We start from the raw sequence: 25121 nt of genomic DNA on the forward strand, positions 1-25121 counted from the left end.
GAACAGAGAATGCTGACATTTTGGAGAATTCCATCTTCCCACTCCCTTACCAACAGTTTCCTGTTACAAGTATATCCCTTATTTTATTTTCTTCATTGCACTTGTACACTTGTATCTAGTTGAGCGTAGCTGTTAATTACAGTTACTATTGCTCCCCTAACAAAGGCAGGGAGTCTTATCTCTGGTGCTTAGAATGGTGCTGGCACGTGGCAGTGACACCGAAATATGAACAAAAGGATAATCTGTCAATCAAGTTGCTAATCTGGGCTCTTCTGGAGGGGGCATCAAATGAGGTCCTTATGCCATGAGGACTCTGTTGGGATATTCTTTCCCAACATCTATGCTATAAAAATAGCCATGAAGTAAAAAGGATTATAAACATCTCTATGGCAAAAAGGATGTAACATAGACAAAATGGGCAGATTCCTTTTAGGAAACATACATTTACTAAAAGTGACTCAAAAATAAGTAGAAAATCTGAATCCATCTCTAGGAAGTGAAGAGATGGAGTCATAATTTGGAGACTTCCCACAAAGAAATGCCCAGATCCAGAAGGCTTTAGGGGTGAATTCCACCAAATGTTTACAGAATAGAAATTCTTCCCAAGCTCTTCTAGAAAATACCACAGGAGGGAACACTTTAGCAGTCTGAACTGATCTGTTAATGCCAGCATTACTCTAATACCAAAAAGGATCACACAGCACAATTAGTCATATCCTGGGTAATTGTGGAATGAGGTCATCCTGCCACCAACATTTTACCACCCTCTTGCTCCTGGTCCCTTATAAATCATTCAAAAGGGAAAAATTATACAAATTGAAAGCAAAGCACAAAGCCTAGAGCCTATGCCTATGCACAGTTTACATTGCCACCTTGATAGGAAACTGTGGCAGAAGATAGAAGGAGGAAATGAGAGCATGCGAAAGGATACCTGGTGGCCCTGAGAATCCTGGATTCCCTGGATATCCTTTTGGACCAGGTGGTCCCACTTCACCTCCATGACCTGGCATTCCAGGTGGTCCTGGTTCCCCAGGAAATCCTGGTCTATCCAGGCCTGGAATCCCTGGGTCTCCTTTTGGGCCTGTTTCGCCTCTTCTGCCTAAATATGAATGAATGAATGTGTGATTGAATGAGTTAACATACAAGTTCTTCCCCCTACTCCAGAAATACTTTATGGCTTTAAATATTTAGCTGCGTGCTTTTGGGTAAACCACATTTGTTAATGTATTTATGTGGTTATTTTTTTCTAATGTCCTCCTCCACAAAATTTCTCAGATCCCTTCTGGCTCTAATACTGTCTGTTTCTGCGGTTCACGTAGTAATAACAGTGTTAAGATTTATGTCTATTTCTTAGTCCTGAGGCACATTCTAGGACTACCTTCATGGCTGGCTCAGTCTTTAGCCTGCAGGAGGTTTACAGAGTCACCCTTGTGGAGGTGAGCCACCAGATGCTTCTGGAAACAATAATACCATCACTATGACAATAAAGGTCTTGGCTAAAATTTTACTTGTGAACACATAAGCTGTATGGCAAGTAAGAGACATTAGCTGAATTCTAAAGACTTTTTTCCACAGATGGTCCACCAAATCTGATGGAGAAGAGACAAAAAGTGGACATCCAGGTTGCACCATTCAGATTTATTTTCATTTATTTTGTCTGTAAAGCAATCAACTACGTATTTTTGTTTATAACATGTTAAACTGGCATCTTTAAATACATCTACTCTATTTTAATAAGAATTTACTACTTTTATATCTTATGGAAGTATTAAAATAAAACCTCTAGAGTGTATATATGCACAAGCAAATGTAAATGCACTATCTAATCAATCTCCAGTGTTCAGACTGATATGCGTGTGTCACAATCCAACTCACTACATTAACTTCGGGTCTCTTCCTCTGAAGGCACTGCACACTGCTGGGTGGCACAAATCTATGGTGGCCAGGTTTCTATTTATGGTATGACATTTCTCACTGAGCAGTGTTCAGCATTTGTTACTGGACAGTTTCCACGTTAAGCAGCAAAGCACACACCAGGAGTCTCTGGTTGCCTGCCCAACTGGTAACTATGACTGGTTTCAGAATCTTCTCCTACCTGGCTGTCCCATCAGTCCATTTAAGCCTGGAAGACCCTGGGCTCCCCTGGGACCCTGAAAGCACCTTCCTGGTAATCCTGTTTCTCCAGGTGGTCCAGGCTGCCCTGGATCTCCTGCAAGAGAGAGAGAGAGAGAGAGAGAGAGAGAGAGAGAGAGAGAGAGTTAGTCCAAGAGTATATTCAGGTGCCAAAACCCAAGGTCCAAGTATTGCTATCCCAGTCATTCTTCTATGACTCCTTTCCCCCATTAAATTGGACCTATACATAATATACCTTTCATAGAGTACTCTCACAAAAAAGGAAAGGGAAGGGGAGGGGAGGGGAGGGGAGGGGGGGAGGGAAGGGAAGGGAAGGGAAGAGAAGGGAAGAGAAGGGAAAGAAGGGAAGGAGGGAGGGAGGGAGGAAGGGCAGCTAAGTTGAATGGGAAAACAATCAGGCCCCACAGATCCTATTTCTTGAGCTAGAATTTTATTTGACAAGAATTCTTCATCAATAGAGCACCTATACACTCAGTTTACTGAATTTTAGCCCAGCTCACAGTGGAGAAAAGTAATCACACTTGCTATTGTACCTCGTGGTCCATCAAGCCCTTCTTTTCCTGGAATTCCAGGGCGACCTGGAAGTCCAGGGAGTCCGATTTCTCCATATTCCCCAGAATTGCCTCTTTCTCCTGGAAAACCTTGTTTTCCTGGTTCTCCAGGCATGGCTAGAGCTGGTTCTCCCTATAGCACAGAAATGATGTTAGTTTTGCTATAGAATGCTTCCCGATCCTCACTGATACTGGCTAGTCTCTAAGCTATTTCCTTGTGGAGACACTGAGTCCCTCCTGCACAGCCAGCACCCCTGGAACAATTTTCCCTTTTGAGTTACAGTTGCTGATTTTTCTGTAATGTTATGCTCTGTAGTGCTTCAGGATATGTAGCCTCCGCTTTTTTTTTTTTTTTTTCAGAAGACTGAGGAACTGTCTGTGAGCTGAACACTCTAGATATCTTTACTTTTGCAAACTTCTGTCATAGTTTACCCACAATTCTTTATATAGAGTTCTCCCATTCTTAAATACTCCGAACGTTTAGGAGACCATCAAGGAAGAAATAGAGATGCAAAGTTGCCTTGTAACATCTTCTATTTTCCTTTTTAAAAGGGAGGATGGTCCAGAGAAACTTTTTAAAAATTTTCATATCAAAAAGATTTCAAATCATCATCATCTACAAATCTGTTTCTCATTTCCACACTCAGAGAGAGAGAGAGAATCCTGCCTGGGAGAGGGGCATCCCAACTGGTCTACTGTGGTCATCCTCTTCCCTATGTAAGTTTGAGTTTTAAAAATTGCAGACCTTGGCTCCTGGGAGGCCTGGCTTTCCAGGTATCCCTGGCTTTCCCATTTCTCCAGGACACCCTGGTGAACCCTTTGTCCCTGGAAAACCTTGGTCTCCTGCAGAAGAAGGAAAAACAATCAATGCTCTAGGATTTGTCTTACTGAAAGATTCTGAGCAGTACCGCTCTTCTTTTTAATCTAATATTTTATATGGAAATAACTAGAGATATTTTCATGAAAGTTTGAATGATGAGAAGACCAAGTGATAAATTAGTACTTAGAAATGTTCAAATCAGATTATGTTAGTTTCCAATGAAAATAAAACTTTCTCCATTTTATTGTTAAGTAGGGCTACAATTTTGATTCATCAACTCTTCAAACCACTGACGCTGGTTGATCATATGACTGACTAACTTTTTATGTAAAAGCATTTCTGTTTAGTGCACAGCTGAATGGATTTTTCTGTTAATCTATATCCATGCAAGCCTGACTCAGATCAAGGTATAGAGCTACTCCAGAGCCCTAGGTAGCCTTTTCAACATGGGCTATTCAGGAGAATTAAATCTTCATGCACTGTAGTGTCTGTACTTCACAATGCATTAACTTCTTATACATTTATAATAAAATTGAGAAAGGAGGCCCACACTTCAGTGTCTTGGTTCTGTGATTCAGAAAGCGAAGTAAGGCTGCCTTCAGAGAGTTCCTTCAGGCCCCTAATGTGGACAATGTTTAATTCACAGCTAGTTGATTCAATGGGTTCAACTGTACAATTGTAAATTGTAAATCTTCAATTTCAAGGAGATCTTGGGCTGGTTCTGGTCCCCACAGTTTACAGTCTTCTTCCAGAAAGTAAATCCACAGAGCTACAGAACCAGGAGGCAATTTGTTTATGCAGAGTCCGAGAAGGAGAAGGAAAAATGTGGGGTAAGCGTCAACACATCATAAATCATTAGGAAGAAACTCACAAAATTGGAGTCAAAGCCTCCTTGGGACTACATGATAAATGTGATTAGATTTTCCATTTTGACATCTATATGTTGAAATTAACAGGCTGGTATTTGGGCAGAATTGATATATAATAAACATTGATGACATGTTAATCATTGAGGCAAAATCCCCAAAATGAATTATATCTTGACAAACATCTTAAATAATATTGAAACAAACATGAAATGATCATAAAAGTTGCAGTTCTACAGGACAATCCAGGGACTGAGGTCACTTTGTTGTCAGCAGGGACAGAATTTGGAAGACCTCATCAGTGGAGAGCCTTAGCTTGCTGTTGGAGCTCTCAGCATCTGGATTGCTTCTTTGGGAGTGTTTTTCCTTTAATGGGAAAAATCATTTTCTTTTTAAAGGAAAATAACTTGTAATTTATTTTGGTGTATATAGGGAAACCTGCTATTTGTGAATTAATGGTGCCTTTCTTATTTAAAAAGTAAATGTATAAACTGGAGAAATGTATGAATATAAAAATATGGTTGTTAACAAGTAAAGAAAACATCCTCATATTACCATAATCAAGAAGAATCATTACCATCTTGCTGAATTTCCTTCCAGCTTTTTTCTATGCATTTTAAAAAACGTGATTGAGGTGAGAACGCATAAATCATTGGGAATTCTGCCTTTTCACCTGGGATTACTGGAAGATTTTCTGCCTATTTCAGACTCTTTACAAGATGTCATTTTAAAGGCTGTTATGGATGTCGCCTATTTTATTCACTATTCATATTTCCTGTCTTTTTGCCATATTTATAATGAACCTCATGTTTTTAAACATTTAAATGTACCTTTAGGTCCAGGAGGCCCAGGAAATCCAATTCCTGGAATCCCTGGTTCACCATCAGGTCCAGGAAGACCAGGGTCAGCACATCTGCCCTTCAGTCCAGGGACACCTTTAAAACACATACAAACACACACACACACACACACACCAGTGAGTAACTTTTTCACCTTGTCTTTAAAAAATGTCTAAATTCTCTGTGTCATCCCCGTCTTTTGTGGAAATTAAGACATAATTTCAATATAACCTCAATTGTATGTTATATATATAGAACTGTATGTCATATATATATATATATATATATATCTCCCAACCATATCCATAGATTAATCATTAGAAGCTGCAAAGAATTTAAAAGAAAATTTAATTCCTAAAAAGAAATATTCCAGATATCTTGAACTAAGCAAGTCTCCCTCCATGCATGCAAAATTAAATTTTAGATAATTGGCAAAGAAAAATGCTGTGAAAAATCATCCTGGAAAATCATCACACTGGCAAACAGCCTGCTCCCCACCAAGACCCATGAAGATGGCTCTTCTCTACAATTCTTAAAAAATTTTATCAGTGCTCTTTTGGAGCTTTTATATCAGAAGCACCAATAGGAGTAATTCAGATAACTTCAGAGGACAAAAGCAAGACCCCTGCCTGCTTGTTTATTATCTGATGACAGCCAAACAATATATATATTTCCTTGTAATGGGGGGAGTGTTTTTCTGGGAGAGTCAGGTGCTATCTGCTGGCAAGGCCCAGACTTGGCCAAGGGGATACTCACCAGGTGGACCTTGGGGGCCAGCACGGCCAGGGGGCCCTGGAGGTCCAGGAGGGCCTGGGACTGCTGTTGAAACACTGGGTTCCCCCTTAGGACCTTAAGAAAAGTTGAGATAATAAGAGAGGGGTGCATATTGAAGCTTTTCTTGAATAACAGAAAATTATGATTACAACAGGTTTACAAACATACCCCCAAAAATAACAAATAGTCTCTGATTCTACAGACAACTAGCTTAAGGATGACCAGCCCATAGAAACTTTCATAATAAATCCACAAATACTTATAGGCATCTCTGATTGTCTAAGCCTTGTTTTAATGAATAGCTCAACCTGCTGGTCTATTGAAAGAGAGCTTAGTTTAAAAAAAGATAGGATTACTCATAAGACTTTTTTTTATTGAATGACCAGTTTTCATGGGAAGGCAGCATGGTATTTGAACAAACAGCAAGTTTGACCTGGGCTGACCTGGTTTTGAATCTTGGCCCTGATGTATATAAGATTTGTGAGCTTGGGCAGATATCTTAACCTCTCTGATATAAGTTCCTCACCTATCAGCAGAGAAATAAGTCCTGCCTAGAAAGTAAGGATTCAAGGTAGTGTCCTAATCACAGTGGCCAACATTCAAAATGTGTTATTGCTTAAGGTTATCCATATAATTATATGCTTACAGAAAAACAGGTTTACAGTGTATCATGGGAAAATTTTGATAAAATATTCTACAACAATGAGCTCCTTCGCTAAAGAATCACATTTAGAAAGAACAGAAGAAGGTTTGATGATGCATTGGAATAGAGGTCAGGACAAGTTTTATGTTAAGGGCCAGGTAGTAAATAATTTAGACTCTGGTTCAAATCTTCATTGCAACTACTCAACTCTGCTACTGTAGCATGAAAGCAGCCAGAGAAAATACCTACATGAATAGGTGTGACTGTATTTCTGTAAACTTTATTATGATATCTAAATTTTATTTAATTCACACATCACAAAATACTATGAAAAAATGTTGTCATTTAAAAATGCAAATACCATTCTTAGATTGTGGGCCATACAAAAACAAGTGATGGGCTGGATTTAGACGGCAGAACACCATAGTACTACTAATTTCTCAATCAGAACAGCAATATTCAGATTGAGGGGGAGACAAAAAATAAATGGGTATAAGTAGGTATCATATGCAATATCTTTAGCATGAAGTAGAGCTGTACCTACATATGTGAACAAAAATGATGTGTGCAATCTAGAATGACTATGAATACTATAGGTACTATGAAAGTGTTCACAGAAAAGGTTTTACACTGAAAGATGAGTTAGACTACGGGCTTATTGTGTTTTTCTCTTTAAAGTAATGTTGGAAGTAAAACATAACCCTGGTAGCACTATTTGTTTAAAACCAGCATTGAATTTTATTCTTCTCTTCCCCTCACATTCTTGGCCACAGGCAAACATTAAAGAACTAATTTGTCCTGAATACAGAACTACAATCAAACCCAAAGTTACCTGGGTTTTAAAATTATTACCAAACCACCTTTCTTCATTTATCCTAGACATTTTGAAGTTTTATTTATAACTTGCCTATTGAGCATCAAGAAGAAATTTGAAACCAATGTTAGTGAGCCCTTGAGGCCTGGAAGAGACTGGTTAAAATAAGTTTTAGGGTTTTTGCTTCCTCTTGGTTTCTCAGAATTGTCTTCCATCCATCCTTTGGCATCCATTCATGCCATATATTTGTATCAGTAATGGATACACACTACCATAGGAGACTTCAGCTGAATTGCCCAGTAACAGGAAAACAATGGATTTTTTTCCTAACATATCCGACATTCTCTTTCTTGGGGTCTATGTGCCAGATTCTATTTCTTAGAAGTAAGTCTCTATGTATTCATTAGTCTTGAGGGAGCTTCATTAGCTCTTGGGACCACCAACCCACTCCGTAGGAAAACAGGACTGGAAAGAAAACTAACCAACCGGCTTCTCCAGGTGGTCCAGGGGCTCCAGGAACTCCTTGGGTGCCCTTTGGACCAGGCTCTCCCTGAGGTCCATAGCCAGGTGGTCCAGCTGGTCCTGCAGGTCCTGGGGACCCAGGGGAGCCAGGATCCCCTGGAGGACCCTGGTCCCCCTTCTCACCACTCAGGGCCTGTGGCAATAGGAACATGTTTGTATAGTGGTTCATTTTCCTTATAACAGGTTCATCTGACGCTGGATAGGAATAGCAGTTAGTCTATCATTGGGAAGATTCTTGAATTATAAAACAGTTGGCATTTGATGGGAATCACTGAAACAAGGGCTCTGAATGTTTCTGTTGCTTTGTGATTTTTGGAATCCAGCAACCTTTACTTAACTTGCAACTGCCTTGAGTCACATTTGAGATGTCCTACAATGAGATGCCTCCCTTCTGATAATAACCACTAAACCCAAGTTCAACAGTTGAAATGGCTTGAGAGGTAACATTCATGCTACTGGTACATGTCTAAAATATAACCAGTACAACCCATCTTTACTTGTGTAGCTTTCATTGGGTATTTTGCCTGAATGGAGATATTTTAAAGGACAACACATTTGGGCTCCTTATTTGACTACCATCCCCTAAACATTTTGTCCTTTTATGCATTTATTTTTACTTAAAAGAGTTAACACTGCCCCTAAAATACTTACTACTCAAGCCTTACACTCTAATCATTTTCTGAACTCATCTATATATTCACCTGATGCAAATATAGAACTATACTTTCTGTACAAGACAGGATCATTATCAATATAGAATTTTAATTGGGCTAACTCACTGACTGCTACCTATTTATTTTGTCAAAATATTATTTTTTCTTGGGTTATTGCCACTAATTGGAGGATGCCTCATTCTGCAGTTACCATGAATTGTGTCAAGTGACTGCTGATTTTCTATAAGTCATCTTTTAATTTCAGAGCACATCATCTACAGCGAGAATAATTTGAAAAACATTGCTAAATACCAACCGGTTCACCTCTAGGTCCTGGTAATCCTTTCAGTCCTGGAGTTCCTGGAATCCCCGCCAAGCCCTTTCTCCCTGGTGGCCCTCTGAGCCCCGGATCCCCTGGGGCACCTGCTTGCCCCTGGGGCTCAGGCGTTTCACCTTTTCCTCCTTTAAGTCCTGGATCACCCTGTGTTCCTGGGAATCCCTAGGGAGGTAGAGAAATGAGTTTGCATTGTGTTTGGATCACTTTTAATGAAGATAGGTTTTTTTAAAAAATACTTTCTTTGCACTACATATGTCATTTCAAGCTGTTTACTTGTTTGCTTTTACTTCCAAAACAATAATATAATTAAAAATGTATATGTATACAATTTGATAATTCAATATGATATAGTCACCATAATAATTGATTATGTTTGAGAATTGGTAAGTTTTTTTTCCTTAGAAAGCTTTTATTTAAGGTACACAAATTTCATGCATTTCATAAATACAACTATAGGAACATAGTGATAATGATTCTTCCCACTGTACCCACTCTCCCATCCCCACCCCCAACCTTCTTCCTCCTCCCTCTCCTATTCTCATTCTTATTTTTACTAAGATCTATTTTCAATTAACTTAATACATAGAAGATCAACTCTATACTAAGTAAAGAGTTCAACAAATCATACAAAAAACTGCTTTTGAACAGTTTTTTGATTTCTCCTTTGATATCTTCTATGATCTGTTCATTCAGGAGCATGTTTTTTAGTCTCCATGTGTTTGCATATGTTCTAGAGATGCCTGAGTTCTTGATTTCCAGCTTCATTCCATTGTGGACAGAGTAAATGCATAGTATGATTTTGATTTTTTTGAATTTGCTGAGACTTGCTTTATGGCCTAGTATGTGGTGTATCCCAAAGAGAGTTCCATTCACTGGTGAGAAGAATGTGTATTCTGCAACTGTAGCATGAAAAGTTCTGTAGACATCCATTAAGTCCATTTGGTCTCTAGTGTTGATTAACTGTTATTTTTTTTGCTGATTTTCTGTCTGGTTGATCTGTCCATTGCTGAAAGTACAGTATTGAAGACCCATTACTATTGTATGGGAGTCTATGTCTCCCTTGAATCCATTAACATTTCTTTTAAATAACCAGGTACCCTGTAATTAGGTGCATATACATTTATTATAGTCACATATTCCTGTTGAATTGATCCTGTAATCACTGCATAGTGCCCTTCTTGGTCTCTTTTAACAGTTTTTGTGTTAAAATCATTTTTTTCTGATATTAGGATGGTTACCTCAGCTTTTTTGTTTGTTTCTGTTAGCATTGAATATATTATTCCATCCTTTCACTTTCAGTCTGCATGTATCTTTGTTGGTGAGATGTGTTTCTTGTAGAAGCAAGTAGATTTTTTTCTACATTCAACCAGTTTGTGTCTTTTAACTGGAGAGCTGAGGCCATTTACATTCAAGGTGACTATTGATAAGTAACGACTTTGCCCTGCTGTTTTCCCATAAATATTTCTATTGTTTACTTTGGATTTCCTTTGTACTTTGTACTAGGGGATTTTCTGCCTCACCTTCTTTCATAGTGATGACCATGTTTCCATGTGTGGCACATCCCTTAAGCATCTTTTGTAAGGCTGGATGAGTGGTGACAAATTATTTCCATTACTGCTTGTTATGGAAGGTCTTTATTCACCTTCATTCATAAATGAGAGCTTTGCAGGTACAGTATTCTTGCTTGGCAGTTTTTTTCTCTTAAGACTTAGAACATATCTCGCCATTCTCTCCTGGCCTGTAGGGTTTCTGATGAGAAGTCTGCTATGTCTCTTTGGAGATCCTCTGAAAGTAATCTGGCATTCCTCTCATACACATTTTTTTTCTTTTTCTTTTTTTTTAAACTTTTATTTAGTAGATATAAATTTCCAAAGTACAGTTTATGGATTGCAATGGCTTTCTCTCCCCCATAACTTCCCTCCCCCCTACAACCCTCCCATCTCCCACTCCCTCCCCCATTCCATTCATATCAAGATTCATTTTCAATTATCTTTATATACAGAAGATCAATTTAGTATATATTAAGTAAAGATTTCATCAGTTTGCCCCCACACAGAACACAAAGTGCAAAATACTGTTTGAGTACTAGCCATATCATTAATTCACATTGAACTACACATTAAGGACAGAGATCCTACATGAGGAGTAGGTGCACAGTGACTCCTGTTGTTGACTTAACAAATTGACACTCTTGTTTAAGGCGTCAGCAATCTCCCTAGGCTCTAGTCATGAGTTGCCAAGGCCATGGAAGCTCCCTGAGCTTGCCAACTTTGATCTTATTTTAAAAAGGCCATAGTCAAAGTGGAAGTTCTCTCCTCCATTCAGAGAAAGGTACGTTCTTCTTTGATGGCCCATTCTTTCTACTGGGATCTCACTCGCAGAGATATTTCATTTAGGTCTTATCTTTCTTTTTTTTTTTTTTTTTTTTGCCGGAGTGTCTTGGCTTTCCATGCCTAAAATACTCTCATGGGCTCTTCAGCCATATCTGAATGCCTTAAGGGCTGATTCTGAGGCCAGAGTGCTGTTTAGGACATCTGCCATTCTAGGAGTCTGCTGTGTATCTTGATTCCCATGTTGGATCGTTCTCTCCCTTTTTGATTCTATCAGTTAGTATTTCCAGACACTAGTCTTGTTTATGTGATCCCTTTGGCTCTTAGTCCTATCATTATGATCAATTGTGAACAGAAATTGATCACTTGGACTAGTGAGATGGCATTGGTACATGCCACCTTGATGGGATTGAATTGGAATCCCCTGGTATGTTTCTAACTCTACCGTTTGGGGCAAGTCAGCTTGAGCATGTTCCAAATTGTACATACCCTCCCTCTCTTATTACCACTCTTATATTTAACAGCGATCACTTTTCAGTTAAATTTAAACACCTAAGAATAATTGTGTGTTAATTACATAGCTCAACCAATAGTTTTAAGTAGAACAAAAAAAATACTAAAAGGGATAAAGTATTACATTGTACATCAACAGTCAGGACAAGAGCTGATCAAGTCACTGTTTCTCATACTGTCCATTTCACTTCACCAGGTTTCCTTTTTGGTGCTCGGTTAGTTGTCACCAATCAGGGAGAACATATGATATTTGTCCATTTGGGACTGGCTTAATTCACTCAGCATGTTTTCCAAATTCCTCCATTTTGTTGCAGATGACCAGATTTCACTGTTTTTTTTAATTGCTGTATAGTATTCTATAGAGTACATGTCCCATAATTTCTTTATCCAGTCTACTGTTGATGGGCATTTGGGTTCATTCCAGGTCTTAGCTATTGTGAATTGAGCTGCAATAAACATTTAGGTACAGACAGCTTTTTTTGTTTGCCAATTTAATTTCCTTTGGGTAAATTCCAAGGAGTGGGATGGCTAGGTTGAATGGTAGGGTTATATTCATGTTTCTGAGGAATCTCCAGACTGACTTCCATAGTTGCTTAACCAGTTTGCATTCCCACCAACAGTGGGTTAGTGTCCCTTTTTCCCCACATCCTTGCCAGCATCTGTTGTTGGTAGATTTCTGAATGTTAGTCATTCTCACCGGGGTGAGGTGAAACCTCATTGTGGTTTTGATTTGCATTTCCCTGATTGCTAGTGATCCTGAACATTTTTTCATGTGTCTGTTGGCCATTTGGATTTCTTCTTTTGAAAAATGTCTAGTATTGAAGTGTTGTTGTGTTCCTTTGGGGGGTGTCATGCTGTCTTCCTCATTCTTCCTTCTTGAATTGCTGCATTTATTTTTAGGCATTTGTGGAGATATTTGTTGTTTTTTTTTCCTGTGATGTTTTTTATCTTTGGACAATGCCTCTGTGGATTAGTGCAGTGTCTGCTGTCAGTGAATACCCTGAGATGTATACTGGCTCTGGCCAGGGAGCTCTGTTTTGTGCTTCAGAGTGAGGGAGTGTCCAATGTGACTCCCAAATTGGGTGTGCTAAATCTCCTCTCTCTCTCTCTTTTTTTTTTTTTTTAATCAGAGGGAGAGTTTATTCAGCTCTGTTACCATAGGCTCATGCTCACCTTCTCTCCTCCAAGGAGACCAATACTGAACACTAGCACTGTCACAAGAACTACACAAAGAATCTGTGCAGTCCTTGGTGTGAGCACGGATGCTGCAGCAATGACCTTCACCAGGGAATCAGGGAGCCAAGCATGTGGAGCCACTCGCATTGACCAAACCACACCCTGCACCCTCACACACAGCACAGTCACAGTGTTTTCACAGTCCCAACACACAAGGCTCCAAAAGTCATGAGCACCAAGCCCCTGTCAATTCTCTGAGCCAGACTCAGGTGTCTTCTCTTGGCTGGTTGCTGGGTGGTGCAGACATGAACTGGCGCAGCTGTTGTGTATGTCCAAAATGGTGCCCGCCCATTCCCTGTTAGTTACAGGACACTGGCACTGGGTGGGTGGGGAGAGAGAAAAGTGCTTCCTTTTTTCCCTTTATGTTGGCAGGTATACTGTCCCCCACAAGGCTCCAAGACAGACTTGCCAGGCTCTTCCTGTGGCATGTTGCCAGTGGCTCTGGCTGCTGCAGTCTGGTCTCACCTCACTATCCAAAGCTGGTGTTGAGGCTCTTGACAGCTGGGGTCCTGAGTTGTTTATATCCACAGCCTCCATGTGGATCTGCAGTGCCCCTCTAATTTGCATGGAGTTTCGTCTGCTGTTTTCTCCCTAACTCTTCCCTGAAATTGCACTCTCTCTACATTTTTAAAACTATCTTTCCCTAGACTAGAGCAGTAAGCTCCCTCCCTACTCCACCATTTTGGTGCCTCCCAGTATTGGTAAATTTTAACATGCATCTCTGGATAATTTGATTTAAATATATTTATCCAAATTCACTTTCTGATTCTCTATGATAATTACAAGGATTTTAATTTTTAACAGCTTTATTGAAGCATACTTTACAAACCACAAAATATATCCTTTGACAGAATACAATTCAAGGATTTTTAATAACTTTTTAGAATTATGCCACAATCATTATCACAATCAATATTAAACATTTCCATCATTTCCCTAATTCCACTTGTGGTTAATCCCTGGCCTCAACCTCAGCTCCAGGCAACCGTATATCTGTTTTCTGTCTCTGATAGCATTTACAGTGATTTATAGATTGATTCATTCACACATCATTTGTTTATTCATTCCATGAACAAGGATCTATTAAACATCTACTGTTTTTCAGATACCAAACTGATAACATATGTGTTCCAGAATGCCCAGTTTTCCCAATGGAAGATAAAGCTTCAAAACCATGAAATCTTACTGGAAATCCTGGAGGGCCTGTGCTTCCTGGCGACCCTGGGCTTCCTTTTGGGCCAGCTGCACCTTGTCCTCCTGCAGTGAATGAGTTATTAGCAATTCTGAGTAGCCAGAATAATACAGTGAATGATGAAAATAGAGTGTTTTCTTAGGAAAGAAAGACAATTTCTATGGTAAAACACACAGTGCAATAAGAGAATGCAGTAAATAACTGGAGGAAGAGATAATATTAAAAAAAAGAACTTTTAGGTTTTAGCTTCCTAAAATTCTCATCTTTGTGATTGTCAGACAAGCTTTTTTTCTGATGATAGTACACGCTTATTGTTAGAAATTTTTACATCAAGAAAAGAGTAAAATTCAGCCATGAATCTATGCCCAGCAAATGCAAGCTTTTTCATGTATTTGATGTGTCACACTATGACTCAGCTCCCTCATCTGTCAAACAGGGTTAACCACTGCACCTGCTTCCAGGGTTGATGTGAAGCAATGGAGGCACACAGGCGCCTAGAACAGAGCACTGACCAAGGGCTCTGACACCTGAGCTCTTGTTGATTAATGATAAAAAAGTTGACGATGGTGTCTAAAGACCAAGGTGGCAGAACCAAGGCCATGTGTGGCACCACGGGTGAGTTTCTGGTAGCCTGGGAGTGACACAGGGGCACCAATAGGACACTTTCTGTACCTAGACACTGACTACCCCTAGTCAGTTCTGCGACTGAAGAATGGGGAGGTTGACAAGCAGAGGTGGTGGCTGTTGGGAGTAACAGCGTTGGCGTGCAGAAAAACCTGTTCTGTCACATGGCCAAGAGAAGGCCATAGGTTTTGCGTTACTTAGTCCTTACAATATTGGCATTGTAGAGGTTGGCATTGTAGCACAGCAAGTTAAGCTGATGCTTGGGTTTCTCATATCCTGTAATGAAGTGCCTGGGTCTAGACTTGGCTACACTGTGCTGCTAATCCAGCATTCTTGCTCACGCACACCCTGGGAGGCAGTAGATGATGGCCCAGCGTGAACGGGTTTCTGCCATTCACATGGGAGATCCAGATGGAGTTCCAGACTCCTGGTTACAGCCTGGTCTAGCCCTGGCTATTGCAGGGTTCTGGGGGAATGAACCAGCGGATGGAAGGTCTCTCCTCTGTCTCTGCCTCTCTCTCTGTCAATGTATCTTTCAAATAAATTAACAAATTAATTAATCTTTAAAAAATAATGTTATCTTCTGAAAATTTTGTCCATCAAAAATTGATTTAGTGGCTAATATTTTTCAAAAATGACATTTTAGATAAAAATCTTGCTTTCTTCTCATGAGAAATTGAAGCATCTATTAGCTTAGAGTCAAAAATGATGCAAAGGAAGAACAGGCTTGAGCTGAGCCCATTTGAATGTGCCCTTATGCTTACCACACGCCTCATCACTCTATTGTCCCCAGCACTGAGGATACTGTATTTTTTTAAATTACTGTACTTATTTCCTTATGAATAAAGCAAAATATGGCAGTTCCTTTATATCCACAGTTTGACTTTCAGTTACTTGTGTTCAACAAAAAAAGAGTGAGTACAATGCATAAGATATCTTGAGATAGAGAGAGGAAGAGAGAGAACATATTCATATAGCTTTCATTAAAGTTTATTATAATTGTTCTATCATCAGTCATTATTAATCTCTCATTGTAGTTATATGTATAGGGTTTAGTACTTTTGACAGTTCTACTGTACACTGAGGGTCTTTGAATATATACCTTCTGAGATGAGGGGAAGGGGCTCAATGCTGTGCATACCCATGACTGTACAAAAGGGATAACATGAAAAAATGACCGAGAAGGGTCTTATCTTTTTAAAGCAAATGGGAGAGAATTTATTTCTTTAGGGAAGAAAAAGTGATATGTGTTTAGTGCAGCTCCTTAAAGTTATCTGCTAGTTCCCCATAGGGATCTGTGTTTATGATTCCTAGAACTAAAATGCAATAGAAAAAATTACCAGCTTTTATGTGATTTGGGCTAACTTTATGTGAACAGAGTATATGCTTTTGAAATTGTCCTCCCAAGTTCATGTAAAACTCATGATTCAGCAACCTAATACCTTTTCTGTTATGTATATGTCCCAGTGTGTTGACCCAGCTGTACTTACAAAACAGATCTGCATGCAAATGGTCTGTACCTGGGATTCCTTTTACACCATCTAACCCAGGCCGTCCTGGGAGGCCGGGGGCCCCGGGGGTGCACGGACACTGTGTGCACAGCAGGCCTGGTTCTCCTGCAATGGAACACAGGTACATTGCTCAGAAACTCACTCCAAGGCCTCTGAGAGGACACACAGTTCCTGACTACACAAGCACTTACTACACTTAAACTTTTTATATGTAAAAATCATCTGGGATGTTATACCTATTAGCAAAACCACCTCATCCGCTATATCCACTTACTTTATTGTTTTGACACACGTGCTTCTACTGAGAGAGGAAATTCTAAGAGTCTAACACCAAACATCTGTGATTTCAGGGTCTCCCTCCTCGCATGCAAGATAAAACTTCCATTGTAGAGGTATCCAATAATTTACTGTGTGGGTGCTAAATAAATCACCAACTTACAGATAAATAAATACATTTTAGCCAATACTTTTGGGAAATAAGCCATCCCTGCCTAGCTGCTGTTTGAGATCATTGTTGTCCCTGGAGGAAAACCGGAGATCACAATGCTGATGATGAAGCCATTGAACCAACCTTTAGGCCCATCAAGTCCTGGAATCCCTGGAAACCCTATATGGCCTGGCAGCCCACGGTCCCCGGGTGGACCCATGCGAAAAACGACATCACCTGTAAAAAGACAGGACCAAAGACATTGTTTTGTGTTTTCTCCAGTTAGCCAGTATTTAAGAAATGCCTTGTTTGATACGCATTTCTTTTAACTTGGTATTGGAAGCCAGGTCTTGAGTGCTGTTTTTTTCCCTCATTGTTTGTCCATATCAATTGAGTCTGCTATTTTTAAAGCAGCTCTTTAGGGAAGTTTTCCCCAATCTTCCACCTTGTCTGCTGCTATAACACCACAATGCAAGTTCATTCTCTTATATTAGTAAGCTGTGTTCCATGAACTAATTTTTGGTCTTGTGGTTTCAAATAAAGGTCGAAGACAATGCTGATGAAAATAAATATTTAAAAACAGTACCTACAGCTGTCTTGAAGTTTAAAGCAAGAAAGTAATGGTAAAATGCTTAATTTAGCTAGAACATGGTTTGTGGCATATTATATCCCCTTAACTACAAAAAGAATAACTCTTTGGTGTTCTAGTTTTTTGTATTTCTAAGACATCTGGAGAGTCATCTTTAAGCAGCACAATCCGATGGCAACTTTACGCCTCCTGTGGACTTACGTATGTACTTAGACATGTTCACACTCATTTCACACTTAATTTAACAACTATTTGTTTCAGTCCCCATACTAATATCAGCCTAGACCAGTAAGGAGCTTTGATTCTTAAAGAGGAAACTGACAAGCAAAAGATAAAGTGAAGAATTCTGCAGTGGGAATAAGCTTTGGAATGAATGCATATGGACTCAGTGGAAGTTTCTGTGGGACTTGAGGCTGGAACCAAAAGGCAGACAGGTGTTGCACAGGGAAGAACAGGTAGGAAGCATAGGGAACAAATGCCTGGAGATCCCCCAGGGGAGAGGAAGCTTGGCCTTCTGGTGGAGGGGGCAGCTCTGTGTCAGGTACCAAGGTCAGGGTCCAGATCCTGGCTTTAGCATTCATTAGCTTCATTAGCTTCATGAGGCCTGCACATCCACCTTGGCATCAATAAAATGATACTAAACCTGCAGCCTGAAAGAGGACTGGAGGATTTGAAGTTGTTAAAATCCCTGACATATGGTAAGGATGTTTGGTTTGGTTTAGTTTCATTTTTGCTTTATTTTCCCCACAGGTCTGTAACATAGCTTGGTAGATTTGTTCTTGAATATAGTATCTTTTTTATCAATTGGATAATTCCTTAATTAGCTCTTTTCCTCAAGGAAAGTATTTTTAAAAAGATTGCTCATATGACCACATACTTAATTATCTTATTAAGAGTTTTCCAGATTATTATTTGGGATTTTCTAGGTTTATAACAACATTGTCAGTAAATAATAAAAGTTCCTTCCTTTCTAAAACTGACCAACAAACAAGAAACTCTGACATGTAAGATTCTTAAGTCTTGAAGGCGGGTGGACTACAAACGCAGGCCCCAATGACCCTCCAGGAAAGGTGTTTGCCAGCATCCAATATGGGTGCTGGTTCAAGTCCCAGCTGTTCCACTTCTGATCCAGCTCCTTACTAATGTGTCTGGGAAAGCAGTGGAGGTCCCTGCACCTGTGGAAGACCCATATGGAGTTCCAGGCTCCTGGCTTTGGTCTGGTCCAGTCCCAGGCATTGTGGCCATTTGGGTAGTAAACCAGAAGATGAAAGACAGATCTCTCTCTCTCTTTCTCTTCCTCCCTCCGTCCCTCCCTAAAACTACATTTCAAGTAAAACAAAAACAAAAACAAAGCCCGATCTCTGTGTTCAGGAGAGTCTGTCGTACCTAAGAGCCAACATACAATGCTAAGTAACTCTGTGGGGGGATGGGAAGGAAAGGATGGAGGAAGTCTATGTCAGAACCCCTGAGTGCCAACTCAAACCCCACAGCTCCCTGATCTCTGACCCAGAGAAGTGGCAGGAATCCAGACCCCTGCTGCATGCCTCTGGCCTCTTAACTCTTACCTTGGGGCTTCCCTGCTGATACCAAGGCCTGGATGCCCCATGAATCACGCAGTCACTGTCTGGATATGTGTGTTAGTCCTGCCCTGCGGACCAAATCTTTGACTATGGGAAGCAGTAATTGGTTGACAAATCCTTGTCCCCCACCCCCCGCCCCCCATTCCCCTCCTGCCCTCCCTGGCAGACAGTATCCAGGGCTAAACAAATAGTTGCACTTGACTGAGGCCAACTTGATAACCACGCCTCCTTCTCTGCTTTCCTCTTTTTGTCCCTGCCTCTCACTCTGCTCTCTGGGAAACTCAGGCTACATTTGCAAAGCCATCTGTCCCCCATATTTTCTCTCATAGATAACAGAAGGGAATGCCATTGGAAAGATAACAGCGACCGCACAGACCGATGGCCAAGCTGTGGGTAACGTTTATTGCTTCTGATCTGCACACATGTGTCACTGGGCCATGTCTACCACAGGGGCCCTGTTAGTCATCTTTACCTGGTGGTCCTGGAGATCCTGGTGGCCCTAAAAGGCCTGGTGAACCAGGACAGCCTGGGGCCCCCGGAGGCCCCACTGCATCCTTCCCTGGGGGTCCTCGCTCTCCTTTTCTTCCTTGCAAGCCAGGCCATCCAGGAGCTCCTCTGGGGCCAGGCCTTGATGGTCCTCGGGGTGGGGGAAAATAACCATTTACTGAATTTTAAAACTATTTTCCAGATAATTATGTATTTTTCTTTCAACTGCAAAAAGAAACACATTCCTAAAGTTGAACTGAGGGGTATGCAAAACAAAACATGAATCAATGACCTTGGTAAACAGTCACCACACAGCAAAATGTAGTGTACCCCATCCTTACAAGACAATTTCCTTAAGTTATTCCTAGAAATCAAAACTGAGTTTGCAGTGCACTGTAGTCTTTTTATTGGAAAGGACTCCTGAGAAATTCTTTCATATATGCTCCTTTGTTGATGTATTTTTAAATTAAAGATTAAAGCATGCCTGCCTTTCAGAGCCCTGAGTGAGAAAGTTGTAATTGGACTTGCTTCCTGTGGATGGTCTTAGACATAAAAGGGCATGGTGGGGGAGGCAGGTGCCTCCTAGGAGAGAAGCTGAGCTAAGGGTATAAAACCATCTACTCCCAAATGGTGGGGATGTGAGGAGGGGTGCAGTCTTGGATCTCTGCTGCATAGCCAGTTTAACTGAGAGGAAGAGAGGTATCACCACCATAGGGCTCAGAAACCAGCAGGGCTAATACCCGACTGTTTCTTAGTATTTGATCCCCATGACAAATTCTTACGATGACCACGATTTTCTGCTCACTGGCATGTGAGCAGTCCAATTCCAGAGGGGCCTGGCAGTGGGAAGGAGGTCTTCCCACAGTCCAAAAACAACTTTTTGCCCCATTCCAACTTTCAGAGATATCCACTGTCAATAGTTTGATTTCTATTCCTCCACGCAAGTACAAAGGTACTTCAGAAAGCTTATGGAAAAAATAGAATTGAAAGATAAGCTTATTTGGGTGCAAAAAGATCTTGAAATTCATGCACAGTTTTTTCATAATACAAAATTTCCATGAACTTTTTGTATATTTTTATATTTATGGATTTATTTTTTACAGTGGACTATAGTAGACATATAGTTCCACAGTCTACAAAATTATGAAGTGGTTTAATATGCAACATCACATAGAGAAAAATAGTCGGTGTTGGGGCATCCTCTGTACTGGTTTATTAAATTTTTGCTCATTTTTCTTAGTTCTATTTACTTGAAAAGGAGCGTAATAACAGTTATAACTGATGGACTGCTATGGATCCATCCCAGACTCTGTTTTTCCTCTCCTGCAAGTTAAACACGCTAAAGACTCATGGACTAAAATCTAAAACTTCAGAGAAAAAGTATAAGCTAGGTATCCCTGTGCAACCTGTGATACATTGTGAGACTGTCATTTCAATCAACCTAATTACCTAAGCATTGTTGCTATCTGTGCCTCCTCTGAGTTTTAAGTCGTTGCTTGTACCCCAAAGTAGCCATGGAAATTCCCTGGCAATAAGATCTCTGCACTTAGTTAAAAACTCTGAAAAGTGAAAAAGCATTGTGATATCACTTTGTATGTGCTTCTACTTTTCTACTACAAATCACAAAGATAACAGTGAAGAAGGTGGAAAAACTTTTAGATCAATCAGTGAAACGTGTCTACATAACCAATTTAAAGTTACTACAAAGCAGTGCATCAAAATAGCATTTCCGTGTGTACCCCAAGAAACATGGACATACCAGGACTGCCAGGAGCTCCAGGGGGACCAACAGGACCTGGGAATGCACAACATTAATTACTTTATGACAAAGATATAAATAATCCCCTCTTAACTTCTGAAATCTTGGGTGGCAATGTAGTAACACATTTCCTACTCTTTCATAAATATTAGAAAACACATAGATAAACTGCAGATAGCCAACCTAAAAAGTAAAACTGCCACTTGACCATTTTCACCTAACTCAATAGAGATGATGGAGAGCCTACTCTGTGTTTGGCACTTGGCAGTGAATTTAGATGCCAGAAAACTAACCACTGCTAGAATCATGGATCTGCAGGTTGGCTTTGTAGTTCATGTTAGATCACTTCTAAGACAAAGGGTCAGCAAATGCTTAGCGGGAAATTTATTCTCACCCTGTGGGCCACGAGCTCCTTTGGGGCCTGGTGGGCCTGGAATTCCTTCATCTCCCTTTTGCTGGTATGTGTCATAATATTCTGTCTTAAAGGAAAAAAAAATGGATGAAGAGAAAATATAGCTATTTATGGAGAGCATACAAATGCAATTACTTCACTTTCTTCTTTATGGCCCAAAAGATATTTTCCTGACTTCATAGATCTATGTGCTAGTAGCAAAATGGTAGTCCCCTATATATAGATGGATTAATTTAAAGATGAAGTTCACCTGGGGTGGTGTAATGTTATAATTTGGATATGGTTTGAGTTTTACCCAAAGGGTCCTTATGCTGGGAACTTGGCTTTCATTATGGTGATATTAAGAGGAATAGGTGTGTTAGGGCCTGAGCTTTGGCACAGTGGGTTAAAGCCCTGGCCTGAAGCACTGGCATCCCAAATAGGCACTGGTTCTAGTCCTGGCTGCTCCTCTTCTGATCCAGCTCTCTGCTATGGCTTGGGAAAGCAGTAGAAGATGGCCCAAGTCCTTGGGCTCCTGCACCAGTGTGAGAGACCTGGAAGAAGCTCCTGGCTCCTGGCTCCTGGCTCCTGGCTTTGTATCAGCACAGCTCCGGCCATTGTGGCTATCTGGGGAGTGAACCAGCGGATAGAAGACCTCTCTCACTGTCTCTACCTCTCTGTAACTCTGTCTCTCAAATAAATAAAATAAATCTTTCTATAAAAAAAGAGGAGTGTGCACATTTGGGAGGTGGGGCCTGGTGGGAGATCCTCGGTCAGGTGGGTGTGTGCCCTCAGAAGAGATTATAGGATCCAGTTTCTTTGGAATCTTGTCTTGCCAATCTTTCTCCTGCAGGTACATGTGTGCTAGGCACTCACCAAAGACCAAACTGAATGAGGCTGTCTCATCTTGGACTTGCAGCTTCCAAAACTCTGAGCTAAACAATTGTCTGCCTTGGGTATTTCATTATAGCAGCAGAGAACACACTAAGACACATGATAGCATAAACTTCATGGGCTTTCAATTAGAAATACATTTTATGATGTGACTCAACTCTTATACCCACTTTTACATTTATACTGACAAACACATATACATAGCTATGTTTGTATGTACAGATATACAGGTAATGAAATTTCACAATGCAATAATTTACCGTTTTGACATAGGATCAACTCTGATATTTTTTATACTATCCCATTTTGCTGTTTTATCTTGCTGGTCCTGGTGGACTAAATTTGTTTCAAACTATGTGGGTACCCGCACAGGAAAAAAACATATTGTACACAGTGTTTCTGAAATTTAAAAGGACACTATTATCCTGCAAGAGTTGAGGAATATTGTTTCTGACATGCTCAGTGGACCCACTGTTGGTCTCCTTAACCATTTATTTCTGAAGCAGAGTTTCTTTTGTTAGTAGAAGCTGCAAACAGAGTTACTTGGAACTGAATATCAGAAAATAGACAGCTGGAAATGCTTATAATTCCCTCAAAATGCAATAGGCAAGTAGATTTCACTTATAATTCAGTACATTTGCCTTGAAGGAAAGAAGATAGAAATATGAAAAATTTGTTTTAAACTATTTTTTATGGACCAATTTGTTGATTTATTTAAAGATGAGGTAGCACAGAACAAGTAGTATAAAGAAAAAAGTATTATTAACAATAACATTAATGTAATAAGCCCCATCATGAAGTCTGCAATGACAAGTATGCACCTGCTGAGTGCTGGCCATTGTGCTATGTGCTTTTACAAAACTGACTTTTTTTAAAAAGATTTATTTTATTTATTTGAAAGACAGAGTTACAGAGAGAGGTAGAGACAGAGAGAGGTTTTCCATCTGCTGGTTCACACCCCAGCCTGGGCTGTGCCAATCCAAAGCCAGGAGCCAGGAGCCAGGAGCTTCTTCCAGGTCTCTCACGCTGGTGCAGGGGCCCAAGGACTTGGGCCATCTTCTACTGCTTTCCAAAGCTATAGCAGAGAGATGGATTGGAAGAGGAGCAGCCAGGACTAGGACCAGCGCCTATATGGGATGCCGGTGCTTCAGGCCAGGGCTTTAATAAGCTGCGCCACAGCGCTGGCCCCAAAACTGACTTTTAATCTCTCTGGCAACTGTATAAATGTGTTTGGGGGGTTCTACATCATTTTCTTTTGGCATAAAAATGAATATTGGGGGGACTCACCCTCAGCTAGCAAGTTAAATTGCTTAGCCTGGGGATACGGGGACTGCATTTTAACAGGCCCCTCTCCCCACCAATTCTCCATGACTTTGTTTTTGGCCACTCTGGGCCATTTTCTCCAACATATACAGTCAGGTACAGCACTCCTACTCAACCCGCAGAATAAGAAAACCACTGTCCTAATGAGGCAGAGATGAACGGATACTGTAAATCCAGGCCTGGGTCCCTTTTACTCCTCTCTGAAGCTGCAGAGTCACAGAAAGTGAAGTGTGGCCACCATGCACCTAGGAGTTGACAGTCACCCAACCCAAACTCATGTCAGCTTTGGGGAGGTGAGCTGTGTCTACTGCAATGGAACCAGCGCTTGGTTCTTGCTGCCCTTGGAATTAAACTCATGGCTGAGCTTCCGCTGCTTGAAAGTGCAGGAGATGTCTAACTGGGCCCAGGTGCAAGGGAGGAGGCTCTGCCCCAACCCTGAGGGCCCCAGCTGTCCGTGTGGCAGCCCACCTACTCTACCTGAGGACATAGGACTACCTTAGACCAAACATTTCTTCTTTTCATAGCCTAGCATGACTAGTGCAGGATGAGGACCAAGCAGGCTCAAATGGAAATGTTTATTGGCGGCCGGCGCCGCGGCTCACTAGGCTAATCTTCCGCCTAGCGGCGCCAGCACACCGGGTTCTAGTCCCGGTTGGGGCGCCGGATTCTGTCCCGGTTGCCCCTCTTCCAGGCCAGCCCTCTGCTGTGGCCAGGGAGTGCAGTGGAGGATGGCCCAGGTGCTTGGGCCCTGCACCCCATGGGGAGACCAGGAAAAGCACCTGGCTCCTGGCTCCTGCCATCGGATCAGCGCGGTGCGCCGGCCGCAGCGCGCCGGCCGCGGCGGCCATTGGAGGGTGAACCAACGGCAAAAGGAAGACCTTTCTCTCTGTCTCTCTCTCTCTCACTATCCACTCTGCCTGTCAAAAAAATAAAAATAAAAATAAAGGAAATGTTTATTGGCAAATGGACAAATAATCACAACTGTTCCTTGTCCTAATTTAATAAAAAAAGGAAATGCTAACATCTCTGGAATAATTAATGAGAAACACGGATTCAATTTTTTTCAAATACTTTGAAGGACTTAATGAAATATGACATTAGTAACATTTTTAAATTACACTTACTGGACCACGAAATCCTGGGGGGCCAATATCTCCTTTCCATCCCTAAATTGAAAAACAGTTATATATTATCAACATGTTAACCAAAACTATTTACATGTTTGGTATTATTAAAAAGAAAAATGTACATTAGAGGAATTAATTAATACTAAAAGTAAAGTCATTTAGATGTCATGTGAAAGCCAAATTAGAG

At 40.7% G+C, this 25121-nt stretch overlaps 1 protein-coding gene and 1 long non-coding RNA gene across 9 annotated transcripts in view; one reads left to right on the forward strand and one right to left on the reverse strand.

The window, feature by feature from the left end:
• Positions 1-1707, forward strand: part of LOC127491686 (uncharacterized) — a 46689-nt gene extending 44982 nt beyond the window's left edge. The window contains exon 3 of the long non-coding RNA XR_007920566.3: positions 1576-1707. This is a non-coding gene — a long non-coding RNA (uncharacterized LOC127491686). The remainder of the gene's footprint in view (positions 1-1575) is intronic.
• COL4A3 (collagen type IV alpha 3 chain) overlaps positions 1-25121 on the reverse strand; it is a 155089-nt gene that overhangs the window by 43296 nt on the left and 86672 nt on the right. For 4 of the 8 annotated variants that reach the window (XR_016231407.1, XR_016231406.1, XM_089328920.1 and 1 more), the window contains exons 18-32: positions 24932-24973; positions 21594-21678; positions 21200-21235; positions 19427-19591; positions 16930-17022; positions 16368-16463; positions 14218-14288; positions 8932-9114; positions 7927-8095; positions 5966-6058; positions 5201-5305; positions 3430-3527; positions 2667-2817; positions 2096-2209; positions 932-1099 (exon numbers count right to left, since the gene is read on the reverse strand). Coding sequence is in view for 6 of the 8 variants with exons in the window: in XM_089328920.1 (XP_089185046.1) it covers positions 932-1099; positions 2096-2209; positions 2667-2817; positions 3430-3527; positions 5201-5305; positions 5966-6058; positions 7927-8095; positions 8932-9114; positions 14218-14288; positions 16368-16463; positions 16930-17022; positions 19427-19591; positions 21200-21235; positions 21594-21678; positions 24932-24973 (1669 nt within the window). In the remaining 2 variants the exon portion in view is untranslated. Of the gene's footprint in view, positions 1-931; positions 1100-2095; positions 2210-2666; positions 2818-3429; positions 3528-5200; positions 5306-5965; positions 6059-7922; positions 8096-8931; positions 9115-14217; positions 14289-16367; positions 16464-16929; positions 17023-19426; positions 19592-21199; positions 21236-21593; positions 21679-24931; positions 24974-25121 lie in introns of those variants that run through there. The other 4 variants (XM_051849086.3, XM_089328922.1, XM_089328921.1 and 1 more) reach the window with 4 other exon arrangements.

Source organism: Oryctolagus cuniculus, chromosome 3 (genome assembly GCF_051225735.1).
Source record: "Oryctolagus cuniculus isolate XC-2025 breed Fujian yellow rabbit chromosome 3, ASM5122573v1, whole genome shotgun sequence".
Lineage (NCBI taxonomy): Eukaryota > Metazoa > Chordata > Mammalia > Lagomorpha > Leporidae > Oryctolagus > Oryctolagus cuniculus.